Here is a 19,791-nt window from a genome sequence, read left to right as displayed (position 1 = left end):
TGGAGTAAGGATCCATCCTACTCCAGTATCTCCTCATCTTAATTTAACTAATTATGTATACAATGATTCATTCCCAGAGAAGGTCACATTATGAGGTACTGAGATTAGGACTTCAAACTATTTTTTTAGGGGACATAGTTCAACACATAGCAATGACTTTAGAAAAAATAAGGGTACATTTATAGTAATGTTGTACCTTTGGAAATGTATAATTCCCATAAATATAAACCCCATTTTAAGTTTTAGTAGTGGTGAGAATAGAGTGAGAGAAACCTAGCAATAGTATACAGAGAGATTTTACCTTTTTCCTTATTTTTTGGAGTCAGAGCACTAAACAGAGTTAGAAGGGATGCACCAACTTAAAAGCACAAAAATGATGCCAGGTGAAAATTTCTTAGACATGGGAGTTGCAATGGAGCTGTGTCCATTAACTTGACATCCAGATGTAGATTTTCCAAAGAAAAACACCCACCAACAAATACATAGAGAGACTAACGTTTGTCCACTAAACCTGTCTGTTGAGACCAGAAAGTCCAGATAGGTTTTGCCTTGTTTGAGATGAATATAGTCATAAAAACTTGTGCATGGACTCTGTGACTGATATTGCAGAATCAGAGTGAGTCAGGATGGGATGGCACCAAATAGAAATAGAGGAAGAATCTTACTTTGGTAGTCATCAACTACAAGTTCCAAAGAGAGATGCCAAAGGTTTGGCATCTTACAGAGCCCAAGGCGTTATTAGCACTTGAAAAAAGTGAAAGAACAGTATGTGGACAGCCTGGTTCAGAATTATTTTTTGTGTGCTTAAAATGGTGAGGCCTATCTTTGAGTTAGTAAAGAAGAATTTTAAGAATGAAACAAGGAAATTGGCTTTTAATAAGATCTTGCATGATTCTTATACTAAATTCAAGTAACCAGAGCAACAGAAGGAAAAGAAAAAAGAAAAGTAACAAATTAAAGTCAACATTAAGGCAAATTGAAAATGGTTAACAGTAAACATCTTTGTGGTAATCAAAATTGTTATAGTCCTTAGAAAAATTTGGAGAGTTTTTCAATTCATGTGTTTTTTAATTCATATTTAAAGATAATAGACTTAAAGATGATAGCACATCAGTCTTAGTTATGACTACAGAAGAAAAACTCCTAAAAATATAAGAAAATGAATCCATCAGTAAATTACCTAAATAATTTGCTACCAAAACTAGTCTGGAACTGAAAAAAATAATTGCATAATACAAAAACTGTTTAAACAATTCACCAAATCAATGTCAAAAAAAATCTCCAAGAGGTACCATCTGTTTGATTAACTCAAGATGAATCACTATTCATCCACTCTTGATATGATTTTTAGTAAGATATAAATATTTTTTGCAGTCCGAGGGTCAATGGTATAATTATTGCTAAAGTATAAGAGGCCTTCTGAGAATGCATACCACAGTTGATATTTTTTCTTCAATAAGTACTAGTTAACATAATAACAATTAAATGTAAATAAAAATACTGGAGATTTTTAGATGACCTGAATGCTTGACTAGAAAACCTAAGGAATAACCCTGAAGAAAAAAATTACGGCATATGAAAGAATTCAACATAGTAGCCATTTACAATACCAAAACTGAAAATTAAAGGTTAGAACAAAACACTTTAAAAATAGCAACCAAAAAAAAAATAGCAACCAAAATTATAAAATATCCAGAAATGTCACAAAGAATATGTAGGGTCTATGCAAATCAAACAATAAAACATTTTTGACCAATATAAAGCTAATATTAAACCATAAAAACATCAATAGGAGTAGATACCACCTAGTAATTACAATTCCATTTTATTATTATTTCTCATTAAATACAATTATAATTCCACTATTACGTTAGGGTAAATGTGTCTAAAACTGTAGGGTTCTGCAGGAAAATCCAGAAAGAGTACATTAAGTTGATGGATGGAGGTAAATTCAGACAAAGTTAAATAGGAGGAGAGCATTCAGAAGAGTGGAAGGAACGGAGGATGGATGGAGAGAAGGAAAACAGGGAAAGCACGTTTAAATCTGGAAAAGGAAATACAAAGAGAATATTTAAAATGAATTAAAATCTTGGAAAAATTAAGAAGGATAAACACTCAACTCTATTAAGTCCCTGAGTATAAGAGAACTAACTGTATGGTGCTAGGAAGGTCTCCAAGAATAATACGTTATAACTGGCTTTGATTCTGGGAAGAGTAATTATTAAAAAAATAAAAGAAAGCTCTACTAAATATCATGAGTAGTTACCTTAAAGGTCATTTTTCTGTACCTGAGAGGTGACATGGATCCAGAAGTGTTTTGCTTTGTTTGTGTGTTAGTTTTAGCTTTTAAAAATCCTTGGTATAAACTTACACTTTAGTGCCTTGTGTTCCTTGGTATTCATTGTTGACTCAGAGAGATTTCTAGATTAATTAATAGTTTTACTTCACATAATATTATAATGAGAAGGGAATATGGAAGTCATTTAATGAGAGAATTTATCTCATGCAAAATTGTCTTTACTTCAGGAAAAAAACAGTCATGGCATTATAAGCTGTTATCCAGTCTTTGGTACATTTATATATATTGGAGAGCTCTTCACTTCACAATGATGGCCATTTTAAAATTGGGTAATCTCATTCCTAATTCTCCCATTTCTCTATGATTAATCCTATGCAATAGAGCATCATATTGTGAGTCATCTCATTTCAATAATGATGGCCACTTCAATATTTAAAGACAGCCATTCTGTTACTGCTAACTCTTCATATTTAGGCTAAATATTTCCAGTTCTTTAAACTTGTCCTCCTATGAAAAGCTTTCCAAATCCCTTGTTATTTTGCATAAGGCTTTGAATGACCTAATTTTAGTTAAACTTCTGTTGTATACCCAGTACTGAACTTTAGATATTATCTGAAGAATGGACTCATAGTCTTATAAATTTGATAACTCTAGAGCAAATCTGCACTGCCTTTTGCTGAGTTACTTGCATAATAGCCATATGTCTTTTCAGATTTGCTTTTGTATCCATAGCGAATTTGAAATAGTCTAGCTTGATATCAGTAGTACATTTACTTTAAAATGAACTGCTGTTTCAGTCAAAGCCAAGGGAAACAGACTTAACAGTAGATTTCTAAGATACTGCTTGAGTTCTTTGTCTCTATGTATGTGCATGTGCTTTTGTAGCGTGTGTGTAAGTTTATGTATGTGTGTATGAATGTTTGCATTCACAAAGGCAAGCATATGTAAGTGTTCTACTAGATGATATTGCAATTTTTAAATTAAAGTATAATTGACATACAACATTATATTAGTTTCAGGTGTAAACATAATGATTTGAAATTTTGTATGCATTGTGAAATGATCACCACAATAAATCTAGTTTCCATTTATTACCCTATAGACTTAACAAAAATTTTCTTTTCTTGTAATGAAAACTTCTAAGACTTACTGACCTATCAACTTTCACATTTTCAATACAATATTATTGAGTATAGTCACCCTGCTGTACATTACATATCCATGACTTATTTTAAAACTAGAATTCCAGGGATGGCTCAGTAGTTGAGCCTCTGCCTTTGGCTCAGGTTTTGTTCCTGGGGTCCTGGGATTGAGTTGGGCATTGGGCTCCCCGCAGGGAGCCTACTTCTCTCTCTGCCTATGTCTCTGACTCTGTGTGTGTCTCTCATGAATAAATGAACAAAATCTTAAAAAAAAACCCTAGAATTTCACTTATATGTGTAATCTGAAAAACAAAATGGAACAAAACTCAGATACAGAGAACAAAATTTTGGTTGCCAGAGGGGATGACGGTTGGGGGCTGCAAAATAGGTGACGGGAATTAAGAGTTACAAAATACCAGTTACAAATTAAAGTTTCTAGTTTATAAAGATCACATCATCAAAATTTTGTGGTATTAGGAGAAATGAAATTAAGTCTATTGTTTGTATAAACATTAAAATACTTTCTTAGCTGTTTTGGAACCATAACAAAAATGTATTTAGCTCATTTAATTAAGAACATTTCAAATAAAAAAATAAAGTTTCAAGTGATGATTACTAACAAATCATGATGAACATAATATTTCTTCTCATTCAGTATTTTGAAAATATTAATTACACATCACATGTTAGAAGTTTGCTGGAATTTAGGGAGAAAGCAAAAGTATTTATTAATTTGCATGCTACTACTTTTTAGACTTGGTATTATTGTATTGTAGATTGAATATACATAATATTCAGTTCCTTAATTGTTTTTTCTGGTTTATAACCTATTTATGTTGATTTTAACATTTGACTTGTTATTATTACTCCTTTGTTGATCTATGTATATTTTAATATGAGCCTAAATAAATAAAAAGGTAAAGTGTCCCATAATGTGTTGTCTCAGATAGGCTCAGCTTGAAGGGAAAGGCTTTTTAAAAATAGACTTTTATGCCTGGTCCCTTTTTTGCCTTTTAAAAAATTTATTTATTCATTTGACGGAGAGAGAGCACATGCATACACAAGCAGGTAGAGTGGCAGGCAGAGGGAGAGGGAGAAGCAGGGTCCCCAAGCAGAGAGTCTGACATTGGGCTTCGACCCCAGAACTCTGGGGTCATGACCTGAGCTGAAGGCAGAGGCTTGACAAAGCCACCTAAGCTCCCCATGGGTCTTGTCCCTTAAGATTCTGATGCAGCACATCGGGTGGTGGCATTCAAACTGCGTTCTTCAGGTATCCAATTGATTCTAATGACAGGAGAAAAACTTGGGAAAATATTGATTCAAAATTATTCCAAAGACACATATTATTGCTGTTTTGAATTATTCATACCACTCATTATATATGCTAATATATATAATAGAATTAAATATATATGATATATGAATTTATTCTGTTTAGAATTAGAAAGTAACTGATTGCTTCTATCAGTATTTTACTCAATTTTCATTTTCTATAGTGGAGATTCTCTCAAAGTATCTAATGCATTAAATAAAATTATTATCTTATGTATTCATCTTTAGATTAATTATATTTTTGTCTTTTGCTTGCAGGGTACAAGTTGAATTCTATATGAATGAAAACACATTTAAAGAGAGACTAAAGTTATTTTTTATCAAAAACCAGAGATCAAGTAAGTCATTCATTTTATTCTCCTGGCTATTATGTTTATACATATTTGCCTAAAAAAATTGAGCTGTGTAATTCTTTTGCAAAATATCTTTTATGTAGAATAAATATGATAATCTTGTCTGCCAGGCAGTAAATGCTTAGAAAGCTATAGATGTTACATGTGGTGGTGTTAGGGTTTTTGAATACCTGTGATTCCCCAAATCCCACATCAATAAGCAGACTTGTGAAAGGACCATCTGGAATAATGGAGACACTGAGGAAAATAATTTAAATGTAGAGTCTCCTTATTTTAACTGTGACGGACACTGAGAAGTCTCTGACCAAAGAGAAATAATTATATGATTTATTGAGGAAGAATTTAATATTTCCCAATCATACTTGATAACAAGAAACATCCAGGGGTTTCTGAAATGTACAGTTACTAGCATCCTTCTCTGGAGATTTTGAGTCAGAAAGTGTAGGGCTCAGCTCAGAGTTTCACACTCACTGATTCTTATCATCAGATAAATTTGGGAGACACTGCAACTTCAAGAAGACATGAAATTGGCATAGTCACTGACCTAAGATCATTCAAGGTTGCTATGTCAGTGATATTTGTCACCTTCCTATAATACCACATATTTTTAAAAAGCCATATATAATAAGTCAATATGCAGTTTTCCATAGGATTATTGCTTAAAATGTCATCAGATAATGAAAAGGTCTATATTAGATTGGTGTTGACTTTGTTCTTTTAGAATTTTGACCCTGAATCTTTTTGAGATGGTCTAGATTAAGTTGTGTCTCTATAGGGTTCAAAGAGAAAAGTCTGAGTTGTGGTAAATCTTTCAAATACTGACTATAGGAACTGTTTCAGTATGCAAGGCACATTGGTTAGAGATTCTTAATGGCAAGTTAGCTGCAGAGTTAAGGCCAATAATAGGTAATGCCTCTCCAACCCAGTTTAGAATTTCCAAGGAAGTTCCACCAAGAAGTGTTACCTAAAGGGGCCACGTCATCTGAATAGAAAGTTTCCAGGATTTTAATATTAACAATGCCATCTTTCTAGAAAAGATAGATGCATTATTTGAAAACTTCACCAGCAGCCAACTTTGATTAAAGTCATTTGAGGAGACCAGTTCTAAAAAACCAGGGCAATTTCATTAACAGTTTAAAAGATTTTCTAAAGAAGCTAACTTATAAAATGTACCTACCATTTTAATAGGGAAGCTTAGGAGAAATTACACAATTAATAAGCATTAACCTTTTACTGTTAAGAAATGTTACCTCAAGTACACTCATAGCAGAGTAAAAAAAAATGACATTTTGTTTCCAGATTTTATTAAATAGTAAGAAGAACTTTCTTAAAATTTTATTCATAATGCATGAATCAGAAAGCACCTGATAATTACAGGAAAGGTAATGCTTCTATTAATCAGACTTTAGGCATATTTTGCTTAATGTTAATTGCCCTTCTTCATCATCTAGTATTATAGGCTGCATAACTGTGATCTACACAGTTTTATAGATATATACATGGCAGTCTTAATATTCCCCAAAAGCTAAGATTTCATTGGTATTCAACCTTAAGTAAAAAGTAAGTTTCAACTGGTTGAACTAAAAAGTGTGTGTGTATGCATGTACTTTCCAGCAAATGTCATTATGATTCTTCTACAATTATGTAACTACTAATTGAGTGTATATATATAATTATATACATGATTATAATTGTTCTATAATCAAATCTACAAGGTGTTCTGAAAGTAAAAGATTTATAAACTATCTGGTGAATTTGTAAGTGGCTAGATTTTCTAGCTAGCTAAAATTTATTCCAAAATTCATGGATATAAAAATTGCTTGCACTTCTAAGCATATTTGAACCAATCTTGATTGGACATGATTTTTGTAGCTTCTGAAGTCTGAAATCTAGATTTATTTTTAGGTATAATATTTGCTGCCCTTCTCAGTGCATACGATCTGTCAATGGCCCTTTTTGTTTCAATATTTAGCTAATTAAAATTCAGCTACCTAAAATTTAAGAGTTTAGACAATTTTGGTATTGTGGTTTCCATATACAATTTAAATTCTGTACTTAAAGTTGTTATTTTTGACAATTTTTTGGCCTTTCATGAACTAAGTTCAAATAAAAATTAAATTTTTGTTGTTTGTTTAAAGGTCTAAGAATTCGTCTATTCAATTTTTCTCTCAAATTATTAAGCTGCTTATTATACATAATCCGAGTGCTACTAGAAAACCCTTCACAAGGAAATGAATGGTAAGGTGTCTTTGTCTGAATTTCAACAATATTCTTTTGATTACTTTGAATTGTATTATAGTTTTATTTTATTTCATTTTTCTTTCAATATTTCATTTAAATTCAAGTTAGTTCACATATAGTGTAGTATTAGTTTCAGAGGTGTAGTTTAGTGATTCATCACTTAATACAACACACAGTGCTCCTTATAAGTGCCCTCCTTAATGCCCATTGCCCATTTACTCCATTCCCCAGCCCACCTCCCCTCCAGCTACCCTGTTTGTTTGCTATACTTAAGAGGCTTTTATGATTTGCCTTTCTCTGTTTTTGTTTTTTTAAAGATCTCATTTATCTATTTACAGAGAGAGAAAGAGAGCATGGAAGGAGCATAGGGAGATTGCGAGAGATATTCTCAAGCAGGCTCCATGCTGAGCACAGAGCCTGATATCAGGATCATGAGATAATGACCTGAAATCAAGATTCAGATACTTAACATACTGAGCTACCCAGGTGCCCCTCTCTCTCTGTTTTTATCTTATTTTATTTTTCCTTCCCTTCACCAATGTTCATCTGTTTTGTTTCTCGAATTCCACGTATGAGTTTTTCCCTGACTGACTTATTTTACTTAGCATGATAACTCTAGGTCCATCCACATCATTGCAAATGGCAAGATTTTATTCTTTTTGATAAATATGTAGTATCCCTCTGTGTGTGTGTGTGTTTGTGTGTGTGTGTGTGTACACCACTTCTAATTTATGTTTATCAGTCAATGGAAATTTGAGCTCTTTCCATATTTTGGTCCCTGTGGATAGTGCTGCTATAAACATTGGGGTGAGGAACCTCCATACTGTTCTCCAGAGTGGCTGCACCAGCTTGCATTCCCACCAACAGTGCAAGAGAGTTCCCCTTTCTTTTCATCCTTGCCAACATCGTCTCCTGAGTTGTTCATTTTAGCCATTCTGACCAGTGTGACGTGGTATTTCTTTGTAGTTTTGGTTTGTATTTCCCTGGTGATGAGTGATAAGCATTTTTTTGTATGTTTGTTAGGCATTTGTATGTCTTTGGAGAAATGTCTGTTCATGTCTTCTGCCCTTTTTGTAACTGGATTTTATATTTTTTGGGTGTTGAGTTTGATGAGTTCTTTATAGATTTTGGAAGCTAGCCCTTTATCTGATACGTTATTTGAAAATATTTTCTCCATTCCATAAGTTGCCTTTTAATTTTATTTATTGTTTCCTTTGCTGTACAGAAGCTTTTTATCTTGATGAAATCCTGATAGTTGATTTTTGCCTTTGTTTCCCTTGCCTTTAAGAGATGAATCTAGTAATAAGTTGCTGTGGCCAACATCAAAGAAATTGCTGGTTGTGTTCTCCTCTAGGATTTGGATAGATTCCTGTCTCACATTTAGTTTTTTTCATGCATTTTGAGTCTATTTTTGTGTGTGGTGTAAGAAAGTGTCCAGTTTTATTCTTCTGCATGTGGCTTTCCCTTTTTCCCAATACCATTTGTTGAAGAAACTGTTTCCTCTCCCCACCCCTCCCTGCCCCCGCCCCGATAGTCTTTCCTGCTTTGTCAAAGATTAGTTGACCATATACTTGTGGATCCATTTCTGGGTTCTTTATTCTGTTTCATTGATCTATGTGTCTGATTTTGTGCAAGTACCATACTGTCTTGATGATCATAGCTTTGTAATATGTCTTGAAGTCTGGAAATGTGATGCCTTCAGATTTGATTTCCTTTTTCAACATTACTTTGGCTGTTTGGGGTCTTTTCTGGTTCCATACAAGTTTTAGAATTATTTGTTCTAGCTCTGTGAAAAATGATGGTGTTATTTTGATAGGGATTTCTGAATGTGTAAATTGCTTTGGATAGCATAGACATTTAAAAAAATTTGTTCTTCCATCTATGAACATAGAATATTTTTCCATTTCTTGGTGTCTTCCTCAATTTCTTTCATAAGTGTTCTATATTTTTCAGAAAATAGATCTTTTCCCTCTTTGGTTAGGTTTATTCCTTGTATCTTAATGGTTTTTGGTTCAATTGTAAATGAGTTGATTCCTTGGTTTCTTTTTCTGCTGCTTCATTACAGGCATATAGAAATGCAACAGACTTCTGTGTTGATTTTATATCCTGTGACTTTGCCAATTCCTGTATTAGTACTAGAAATTTTGTGTTGGAGTCTTTTGGGTTTTCTACATAGAGTATCAGATTGTCTGTAATGAATGAAAATTTGACTTCTTCCGTGTTGATTTGGATACATTTTATTTCTTTTTGTTGTGTGATTGCTGAAGCTAGGATTTCCAGTAGTGTGTTGCAAAACATGGGTTTGTAGTGTGGTCAATCCTTAGAAGCTCCCTTTTATTCCAATTTGATCTATCTTATGATTAATGATAATTCCAGGCAGATTTTAATTTTTTTTAATTTTATTAATTTAGATGTTTATTTGGTCTATCTCATCATGATTTGATAAATATTTAGGAAAACATACACTACATTATTTAATTTTTTTCAATGTTGCTGTGACTTGGGTACAGCAGCCATCAACTTTATTTTATAGAAAAAGAGAATTTAATTCAAATAACTATAGTGAAATGTCTAAATTTATAGCTAGTACTGGGACAAAATTGGAATACTGTTCTTTCCATTATTTCTTCTTGCCTCCTGCATCCTCATCACTTGGCTCTTCTTTATTAGGAGATTTCTAGGTTATTTGTAAAATATTACAAAAGAGTATTTCAAACGCCAGACCCACAGAAGGATAAAGACAAGAGTTTGTTTAGTTCTGCCCTTTGATTATTTACTCTAAACCAGGTTCCTACCCATTTATAAATATTCACTCTTAACTTCTGGTAACTAAATTATTTAACAGAGCAACCATTCAAATGGAATCTTATCCATTTCATCCGGGTTGCCTAATTTGTTGGCATATAATTGTTCCTAATATTCTCTTATAATTGTTTGTATTTTTGAGGTGTTGGTTGTGATCTCTCCTCTTTCATTCATGATTTTACTTATTTGAGTCCTTTCTTTTTCTTTTGGATAAGTCTGCCTCAGGGCTTATCAATTTTGTCAGTTTTTTCAAAGAACCAGCTCCTCGTTTTGTTGATCTGTTCTACTAGTTTTTTAAAATTTCTATGTTATTGATTTCTGCTGTAATCTTTCTTATTTCCCTTCTCGTGCTGGATTTAAGCTTTATTTGCTGTTGTTTTTCCAGCTCCTTTAGATAAGGTGAGGTTGTATATTTGAGACTTTTCTTGCTTTTAGAAGAAGACCTGTATTACTACTTCCCTCTTAGGATTGCCTTTGGTGCATCCCAAAGGTATTGGACTATCATGTTTTCATTTTCATTGGTTTCCATGTATTTTAAAAATAAATTCTTCTTTTTTTCTGGTTAACCCATTCATTCTTTAATAGGGTGCTCTTTAACTTCCATGTGTTTGTGGTGTTTCTAAAATTTTCCTTGTGGTTGAGTTTTAGTTTCATAGCATTGTGGTCTGAAAATATACATGGTATGATCTCAATCTTTTGTAGTGGCGAAGTCTTGATTTGTGACCTACTCTGTGATCTCTTCTGGAGAATGTCCCATGTGCACTTGAAAAGAATTTATATTCTGCTGCTTTAGGATGAAATGCTCTGAATATATCTATAAAATCCAACTGGTCTAGTGTATCATTGTTTCCTTGTTAATCTTCTGCTTAGATGATCTGTCCATTGCTGTGAGTCATGTGTTAAAGCCTCCTACTATTATTGTATTATTATCAACAAGTTTCTTTAAGTTTGCTATTTATGGACTTTTTAATTTGATTACTCCCATATTGGTGACATAAATATTTACAGTTGTTAGATCTTGTTGGATAGACCCTATTATTATGATATAATGACCTTCTTTATCTCTTATTACAGTCTTTGTTTTAAAATCCAGTTCGTCTGATAGAAGTATGGCTACTCCAGGGTGTTTTGATGTCCATAGCATAATAAGTCGTTCTCCATCCCCTCACTTCCAATCTCGAAGTGTCTTTGGGTCTAAAATTAGTCTGTTTTAAGGAGCATATTGATGGGTCTTTTTAAAAATCCTTTCTGATACCCTATGCCTTTTGGTTAGATCATTTAGTCCATTTACATTGAGAGTAACTACTGAATGATATAACTTTAGTGCCTTTGTATTACTTGTAAAGTCACAGTTCCTGTAGATTGCCTCTGTTCTTTTATGTTCTTTGTTGCTTTTGGATTCTTTCTAGCTCAAAGAGTCTCCTTTAATTTTTCTTGCTGAGCTGGTTTAGTGTTCATGAATTCTTTTAGTTTTTTGCTTGTCTTAGAAACGCTTTATCTTTCCTTCTTTTATGAATGATATCCTTGTTGGATAAAGTATTCTTGATTGTATATTTTTCGCACTTAGCATGTTGAATATTTCCTGCCACTTTCTTCAGGCTATTAAGTTTCAGTGGACAGGTCTGTTGCTAACCTTAACCTGTCTTTCCTTGTAGAATAAGGACCTTTTTTGTCCTTAGCTGCTTTCAGAATTCTCTCTTTATTTTTGTATTTTACAAGTTTTGCTATGATATGTTCAGGGTTAACTGTTTTTCTTGATTTTGAGGGGAGTTTCTGCTTGGTCTTGAATGCTTGTTTCCTTCCCCAGATTAGAGAAGTTCTCCTGTATAATTTATTCTAAAAAACCTTCTGCCCCTTTTCATTTCACTCTTCTTCTTCTGGAACTCCTATGATACTGATATTACTTCACTTAATGGAATCTCTCAGTCCCCTAAGTCTACCTTCATGATCTAATAATTTTCTTTCCCTCTTCTTTTCAGCTTCATTATTTTACATAATTTTATGTTCTATATCACTTATTCTCTCTACTTCTTTTTCCATTCTCGTTGTGATGATATCCAGTCTATTTTTTTTATTTTAGCTATGGCATTTTTTATTTCAGCCTACTAGTTTTTAGGTTTGTTAACTCTGCAGCAAGAGTTTCTCTGGTGTCTTCTATGCTTTTTTCAAGCCCAGCTAGTAGTTATGACTGTTGTCTTAAATTCTTGTTCAGGTATATTTTATATATCTATTTTAAGCAAGTCCCTGGCTATGATTTCTTCTTGACCTTTCTTTTGGGGGGTATTCCTCCATCCTGTCATTTTGGCTGCGTTTCTGTATTTTGCGTGTTTTGAAAGCTTGTGTTTCTTGCACCTGAGAGTAATGCTATATTAAAAACTGTCCAGGGCCTGGTCCTTCAGGAAATGTTTCTGGTGAAGGCTGTGTGCACTCTGCTGTTGCATTTTGTCTGCTCTTTCCCACTGATCAGTCCTCGGCAGAGTTCCTCCTTGTCTGCAGTGGAGAAGCTTTGGATCTTTGACTAGATTTGCTTTGATTTGTTTGTTAACATAAGTCTGGAAGAAAAGAAAAAAAATCCTTGATCTAAGAGAGAGAGAGAGAGGGAGAGAGAAAAGGAAATGAAAAGAAAAAAATACAACTAACAAACAAAAAACTATAAACCTCATTCCCAAGGAAAACAAAAAGTAAAAATATAAGTAAAGCTTGGTCCTATTTCCAGCAGAAGTGCAGGTGATGCTTTGAAGTACTCTATGATCAGTAGACATGGTGCATGTGAGGTTCTGCCTGTCGTGGTATTCTGGGGGAGTGGCCTGCTGTGTTGGCTCAGAGTAAGACCTGCCCCAGGAAATACCCACTTGCCAGGCATGGAGGGGAGGTTTGGTGTAAGCATGTCTTTCCACCACTCTGGACCATGGTGTTGGTGGAGGGGTGGAGAAATGGTGCCACCCCACTCTCTCGTCCCTGACAGGGGATCCCACACTCCCTGCTATTCAGGAAGCCCTCACAGAGCAGTGAGGGACATCAGCGAGCTTTGGGCCATAGCTCCTCTGCATTTTATCTTTGGCACATGGCTTGGATTCAGAATTCCAAATCTTGGGATCCCTGGATGGCTCAGTGGTTTAGCGCCCCTTCGGCCCAGGGCGTGATCCTGGAGACCCAGAATCAAGTCCCACATCGGGTTCCCTGCACGGAGCCTGCCTTTCCCTCTGCCTGTGTCTCTGCCTCTCTCTCTCTCTGTGTCTCTCATGAATAAATAAATACAATCTTTAAAAAAAAAAAAAAACTCCAAATCTTAAAGGACCTGACATGGCAGAGATTCACCCCTGTCCTCCAGTGTAGAGACTTGCCCTGCTGTGTCTGGTGTCTTTTGTCATAGAAAATGTCTTACACCTGCATGGTGTGCAGAATCTCTGGTGTAGCACAGTGAAAGTCAGTGACCAGCTTATCTATCCTCTGCTTGTGCCTCTGTCCCCTGCCGATGAAAGGCCATTTGTTGGTGCCTGCAGGGTCTTTTGCCCCCAGAGAGGCAATATATCCTCTTCCAAATGTACTCCAGGAAGGGGAACAATGCCTTCCCATGCAACCCCAGAAATCCCTACCCCATGTGTGTGCTCCCTTCCTGGAGCCAGCTGCCTTCTTCTCCCCAGGAGCGTGCTCCACAGCTTTCACTCTGGCAAACGTCGTGCTCTTCCACAACCTGAGTTTGAGCTCCACATGGTGTTTGCAAAAAACCTATGCTATTCAGTACCCCTGCTCCCAGTCCTTGGTCTGGAGAGGTTTTCTTCTGGTATGACCAATGTTGCAGTCTCAACGTCCCCTTCCTTTCTCCGCAGAAAGGATTCCCTCCCTTCCCAAAACCATGGCACCAGTTTTTCTCTCATCCAGTTCACTTCCATGCACCTTGCACTTGCCATACTGTCTCCCTCCAACTGTGGCCAGTTGTGTCTCCCTCCAACTGTGACCAACCTCTCCCAGTCCTCAGATGGATTTTCTGGGTGTTGCAAATGATCTGATCTCAATACAGCAGTGTTTGAGGGAGGAGGACAGCCCAGGGTCCCCCTACTTCTCTACCATCTTAACTCTTCCCATTTGTATTATAATTTTAAAAGATGTTCTATGGAATTTGTTTTCTCAAGCATATTTTAGGGGCTTGTCACAATTAAATGGATCTGAATTTCAGTTAATAAATGAACATAATCTTTTTTTTTTTTTTTTAAAGATTTAACTTATTTATTCATGAGAGACACACAGAGAGAGAGAGAATGGCAAAGACACAGGCAGAGGTAGAAGCAGGCTCCGTGCAGGGAACCCGATGTGGGACTTGATTCCGGAACTCCAGGATCATGCCCTGGGCCGAAGGCAATCGCCAAACCACTGAGCCACCCAGGGATGCCCTGAACATAATCTTTTTAAGTTCATTTTTAAATGTCTCTTCTTCGGTTATCTGGCAGTCAGAAGAGCATGCAACTGTTGATCTCAGGGTCATGAGTTTGAGCCCCATGCTGGATATAGAGATGACTTAAGTAAATAAATAAACTTTAAAAAAAAGAAAAGTTATATTCTTTTTAAAAAATAAACATCTTTTTTTATCTGTTTATCTAATGCTAATACTGGATACCTGTGTAATTTTTATTGCTAATCAAAGTACTCTGAGTAATTGTTAATATGGGGTTAGTTTCTTTAAAGACTCACATACCTTACTGTTCTTGATTTTCTTGTACTCCAAAAAGGCATATTCTTTTTTATACCAGCTTTATAAGTATTTCCAGTTATATTGGATATTACCTTTTTTTTTTAAGATTCCTTGAGGGCATTATGGTAAGTGAAATAAGTTAGAAAATGATATGTGGAATCTAAAAATAACCCAAAACAAAAACCCAAAACAAAATAACAACAAATCTAATTGTGTCTCTTGAAGCATGCAGCATTTATTGGGATGCATGACTATCTCAAGTCTCAGATATAGCTTGTGTGGCTCTTTATCTTATTTGAGTTAAATGACTTTTTGACTTATTTTAACTTATTTTTTCGTTCACTCTCATGTTGCTTTTATTGAATTGCATTTCTGTTCATTTATAGATTTCCCACTTTAAGCTCTATCCTTTGGTGGAGGTAGTAGATAAGGGGACTGGCAGTGTGTAGTTTTTAACTCATCACCACCTTGGGTTCTTGTCCAGCCTACTAAATTTAAAATAATTTTCAAAGCAGAAAACAAATTTGATGGTTGGCTTTTGTACAATTATTTTTGCATGTGGAAGTTTGCCCAAGAAAATTAAAAAATAAAAAGGATCAAAGTAAAATGGAAAAATGATGATATAGTATGCATTTAAATGAATTGGTTATTCTTCAGCTTATTAGGCAGTGAAAATTATTCTGTACTTAATAAAGGGTTAAAGATTAAGAAGTGAAATTTTAACGTGTAAAAATTTATGTGATAATTCTTTATGAAAATTTACTTTATTTAATGAGATATAATTCTGGCTATTTTGCTATGTCTTTATTGAATACATAGCATGTATTTATATTGCTGTGAGTCAAGATATAACTAAGAAAAGGAACATTCACTACCCTCAGGGGATTTTCAGCCTGTGCAAGGTTATATATTTGGAATTCTTGCTATTTTCTGGCATTGGACTAGTTGTTTTATTTATGTTATTTCCTTCAGTATACACTTCATCTTTTTTATTCCTACTTTTTTTTTTAAAAAAAAGATTTTATTTATTTATTTGACAGGGAGAGAGAGAGAGAGAGAGCGAGTGAGCTTGCACAGTAGGCAGAGGGAGAGGGAAGAGAGAAGCAGGATCCCAGCTGAACAAGGGGCTCGATGTGGGGCTTTATCCCAGAACCCTGGGCTTATGACCTGAACTGAAGGCAGATGCTTAACCGACTGATCCACCCTGTCACCCCTTATTATTCCTACAGAGAAGCAGAATTTTTTACATATTTGCCCTTTGCTTTTCATATTTGCCTTCAGCACTAATCTATTTTTTAAAAGATGTATTCATGTATTTATTTGAGAGAAAGAAGGAGAACATGAGCAGCACGAGTGGCAGAGGGAGGAGAGAGAGAATCTCTAGCAGACCCCTTGCTGAGCATGGAAACGGATATGGGGATCCCAGGTCCCCGAGATCATGACCTCAGCTGAAGCCAAGAGTCAGATGCTTAACTGGGTGAGCCACCCAGGTGCCCCAGCTCTGATCTTTTGATGCTTTTCTTCCCTGTTTAAGTAACTGACCATAGGAAGCCAGCACCTTCCCATCCCCTGCTTTGAACTGTGTGTTCATCCTCTCTACTTGGATGTTTAATAGGCATTTCTAACTTGCCATGTTCCCCTTGGCTTCTTCTGTGCTCTTCCACATCTCAACATGTGACAGTACTGTCCTTCCCCCAACCCTGTTCTACTCTCAGCTTTCCACATTTCAGCTGAACCAAATTCCAACCTAACAGTTGCTCAGGCCAAATGCTTTAGAGTTATTCTTAACTTGTCTTTTGGTCTCACACTCTGCAGCATATGCAAACCCCTTTAGAAAATTCTGTCATTTCTACTTTCAAGATATATCCAGCATACAACTACTTCTCAATGCTGCCATCCTGGCACAAGCCACCTTCTGTCACCTGGGTACTGTGCAGCGGCCCTCCTAATTAGACCTGCTAATTCTGCTTTTGCTCCCCTTTGGTTTATTCTTAAAATAGCAGCCAGTCTTCCTTTAAAGTCTAAGTCAGCTCTTTACACGGCTGTGATCTGAATGCCGAAGCACTTACCATGGCCTGTGAGAACTCTTGTTTCTCTGTAACTTTGCCTCCTCCTCTTCACCCCTCACCCATTTTGCTCTAGCCCCATTGGCCTCTTCTCTGTTTCTGGAATATACCAGCCACAGTGCTGGCTCAAGGCCTTCATACCTGCTGTTGCCTCTGCCTGGAATTCTCTTCCATCATGATAACATAAGGCACACTTCCTCAGATCTTTACTCAAAATTGTATTTTCAGTGAAGATCTACCTAAATATCCTGTTTAAAATTGTAGTCTCCTCACAAGACTCTTTGGAATACTTTTTTTTTTTCCCTTTTAACTTTTCTCCATTGCCTTTCTCTCTTTTGTATATTATACATAGTTGACTTGTTTTGTTTTCTGTGTATTCCATATGGATTGCAGTGGCTATCCCATAAAGGCACATGTTGCCTGAATCCTCAGAACCTAGCACAAATTTGATACTCCGTACTTATTTGTTAAATTAATGAGTGGATAACTGATTAAATTAAGGTCCTTTATAATCTGACCAGTGCTTACCTCACCTCACCAACCTCCCATCCAGCCAGCCATTCTGACCTACCTGAAGCCACTTACACAAATTCTGTTCTCCACTGCTTCTGGGCCTTGGATTATTCTGCTCTCTCTTCTTGGATCTTTGTTTTCCATTCCTGTTCCTCACTACCCATTCCTTTTTAACTTGCTTCAGCACTTGTGGACATTCAAGGTAGTGGTTTCTTGGATAACATTTTATCTGAAATTCTTACCTGACATCATGATTATAGCCTAATTTCACTCTGGGTTAGGAGTGGCTTCTGGGGATTCTGAGCCTCCCGAATACCTCCGTCCCAATACTTAACACATTGCCTTTGATTTTACTATTTACTTCTATGTATATGCTTATGGAGGGCAAGGGCTGTGTTGTATTTGCCTCTGTAGCTCTCACACTTAGTGTAGGATTTGTTGGGTGACAGAATGTTGTTGCATTAATGAAGTCATGTTCAATAGTTTTTTTGATAGTGTTGCACAATCAAGATGATTGAAGACCACTGGCTAGAGATGCCAGTGCATATTACATTTATTACATTTTTCTGTCTATGTATTATTAAAAATGGTACACACATTTCTTTCTAAACACATATGAGAATAGTTATTAAAACTTGGTGATCTATTTTATTTATTTATTTATTCATTAAAAATATTTTATTTATTTATTCATGAGAATACACAGAGAGGAGAGAGAGAGGCAGAGACACAGGCAGAGGGAGAAGCAGGCCCCACGCAGGGAGCCCGACGTGGGAATCGATCCTGGGTCTCCAGGATCACGCCCTGGGCTGAAGGTGGCGCTAAACCGCTGAGCCATCTGGGCTGCCCAAAACTTGGTGATTTATAAATAAAATGTACATTAGAGCGACTTAAAAATCATAAAATGAGACATGATAAAATCTCTCTAAGGGTGAAAGAGCATTGGGGGATGATGGCAGAGTAAAATTATACTATCTGAAAAACATTAAGAGGAACAAAGTTTCCTACAATTAACTTCTATGTCATATTACTGGGAATATTTAGCCATAATTATAGAGGATATACATTTGAAAAACCAGATTACTGCAATTAAAAAACATAACAACATAACTTATGGCTGCATTTTGAATACAATGTTCTGTTTAGTTCCCATTGTCAATGCAGTATTGGTTAATGAAAAACAGAAGTGGCCTTTATGGGCACAGGCTCTATTTTAAAATAATGAAGCTAATTCAGCAAAGAGATTTATTTAATTAGAGCTTCTGACATAATAAAGCTGTAGATATTTTGTGCTGTTTGCTTTATTTTTAAGTCCCTCCAGAGTCAAAACTGATATGAAAATGTTGCAAGTATGGACAAACTAAGGATATGAAAGGAATATTAATGTATGAAATTGCACAAATGACAAACTCCAATGTACACAGTGTGTATGTAGTAAATGATTAGAAGGTGCTAGCAAAGGAAACACACCTCTAACATGTTGCTTATGAATTTCATTGAGAGATGGGCCGTCAGCATTGACTTATTGCCTGCTGGTGCTTACAGTTCTTCACTGTATGTCAGAAGGAATGTATCTCCTTGTGCTTGAAAGATTGTGGAAGTGATTATTAGTTTTTAACATTAAGTGATAGAGACAAGGTAAGAAGCACATGAATGTGCTTAAATTTTGTGGTATTTGGATTTACATTGAAAATCGGTGGCTAATAGAGCAACCAATATGTTCAGGTGACATTCACATTTTAAAGATTATTTCTTCTTTAGGGTAATGGTTATTAAAAGAAGAAGTAAATTTTGACGATATCTCTTATTCTTTATATACACATTTTTAAATATTTTTTTATTGGGGAGATTGAGCGTGCGCATGTATAAGCAAGGGGGTGGGGCAGAGGGAGAGGGAGAAACAGGCTCATGACCTGAACTGAAGTCAGATACTTAACCAACTGAGCCATGCCGGTGCCCTAATAATATCTTTTTAATATTTGATGACCAATAGGAAGGAATGTTATAATGTAGACCTTTTCTTCTCTCATGTATATTGGTTACAGTATAGATTAAAGTAGCGCTAAGCACTAACATACAATATCAAAAATTCAAAAGAATTTTTTTTGTTCACTAGAGTGTAATGCTGGTGTTCTTAGTGTAGATCTTTTCTCTGGTCATTCACACATACATGCACACACTCAGTAACATGGTTAAGTACATTATTATGTGTGCAAACCACTTTTATTTTTTGTCTATTTGCTGTCTAAGACCTAACAATCCTTTGCAAACAGCTTTGGGAAAGGTAAGGAGTGCATGGAGAAGACATATATATATATACATGTATATATATACTTCTTGAAATTATTGG

The 19,791-nt window shown here is 35.4% G+C and overlaps 1 protein-coding gene across 9 annotated transcripts in view; it reads left to right on the top strand.

Annotated features, from left to right (window-relative positions):
- Nucleotides 1-19,791, top strand: part of KCNT2 (potassium sodium-activated channel subfamily T member 2) — a 374,999-nt gene that overhangs the window by 98,877 nt on the left and 256,331 nt on the right. For all 9 annotated transcript variants that reach the window (XM_077887107.1, XM_077887110.1, XM_077887105.1 and 6 more), the window contains exons 2-3: nt 5,032-5,111; nt 7,265-7,364. In XM_077887107.1, coding sequence (XP_077743233.1) covers nt 5,032-5,111; nt 7,265-7,364 — 180 coding nt within the window. The remainder of the gene's footprint in view (nt 1-5,031; nt 5,112-7,264; nt 7,365-19,791) is intronic.

Source organism: Canis aureus, chromosome 38 (assembly GCF_053574225.1).
Source record: "Canis aureus isolate CA01 chromosome 38, VMU_Caureus_v.1.0, whole genome shotgun sequence".
Classification (NCBI taxonomy): Eukaryota; Metazoa; Chordata; class Mammalia; order Carnivora; family Canidae; genus Canis; species Canis aureus.
Note: the sequence above shows the minus strand (reverse complement) of the source record. Positions and strands in the feature narration are given on the sequence as shown.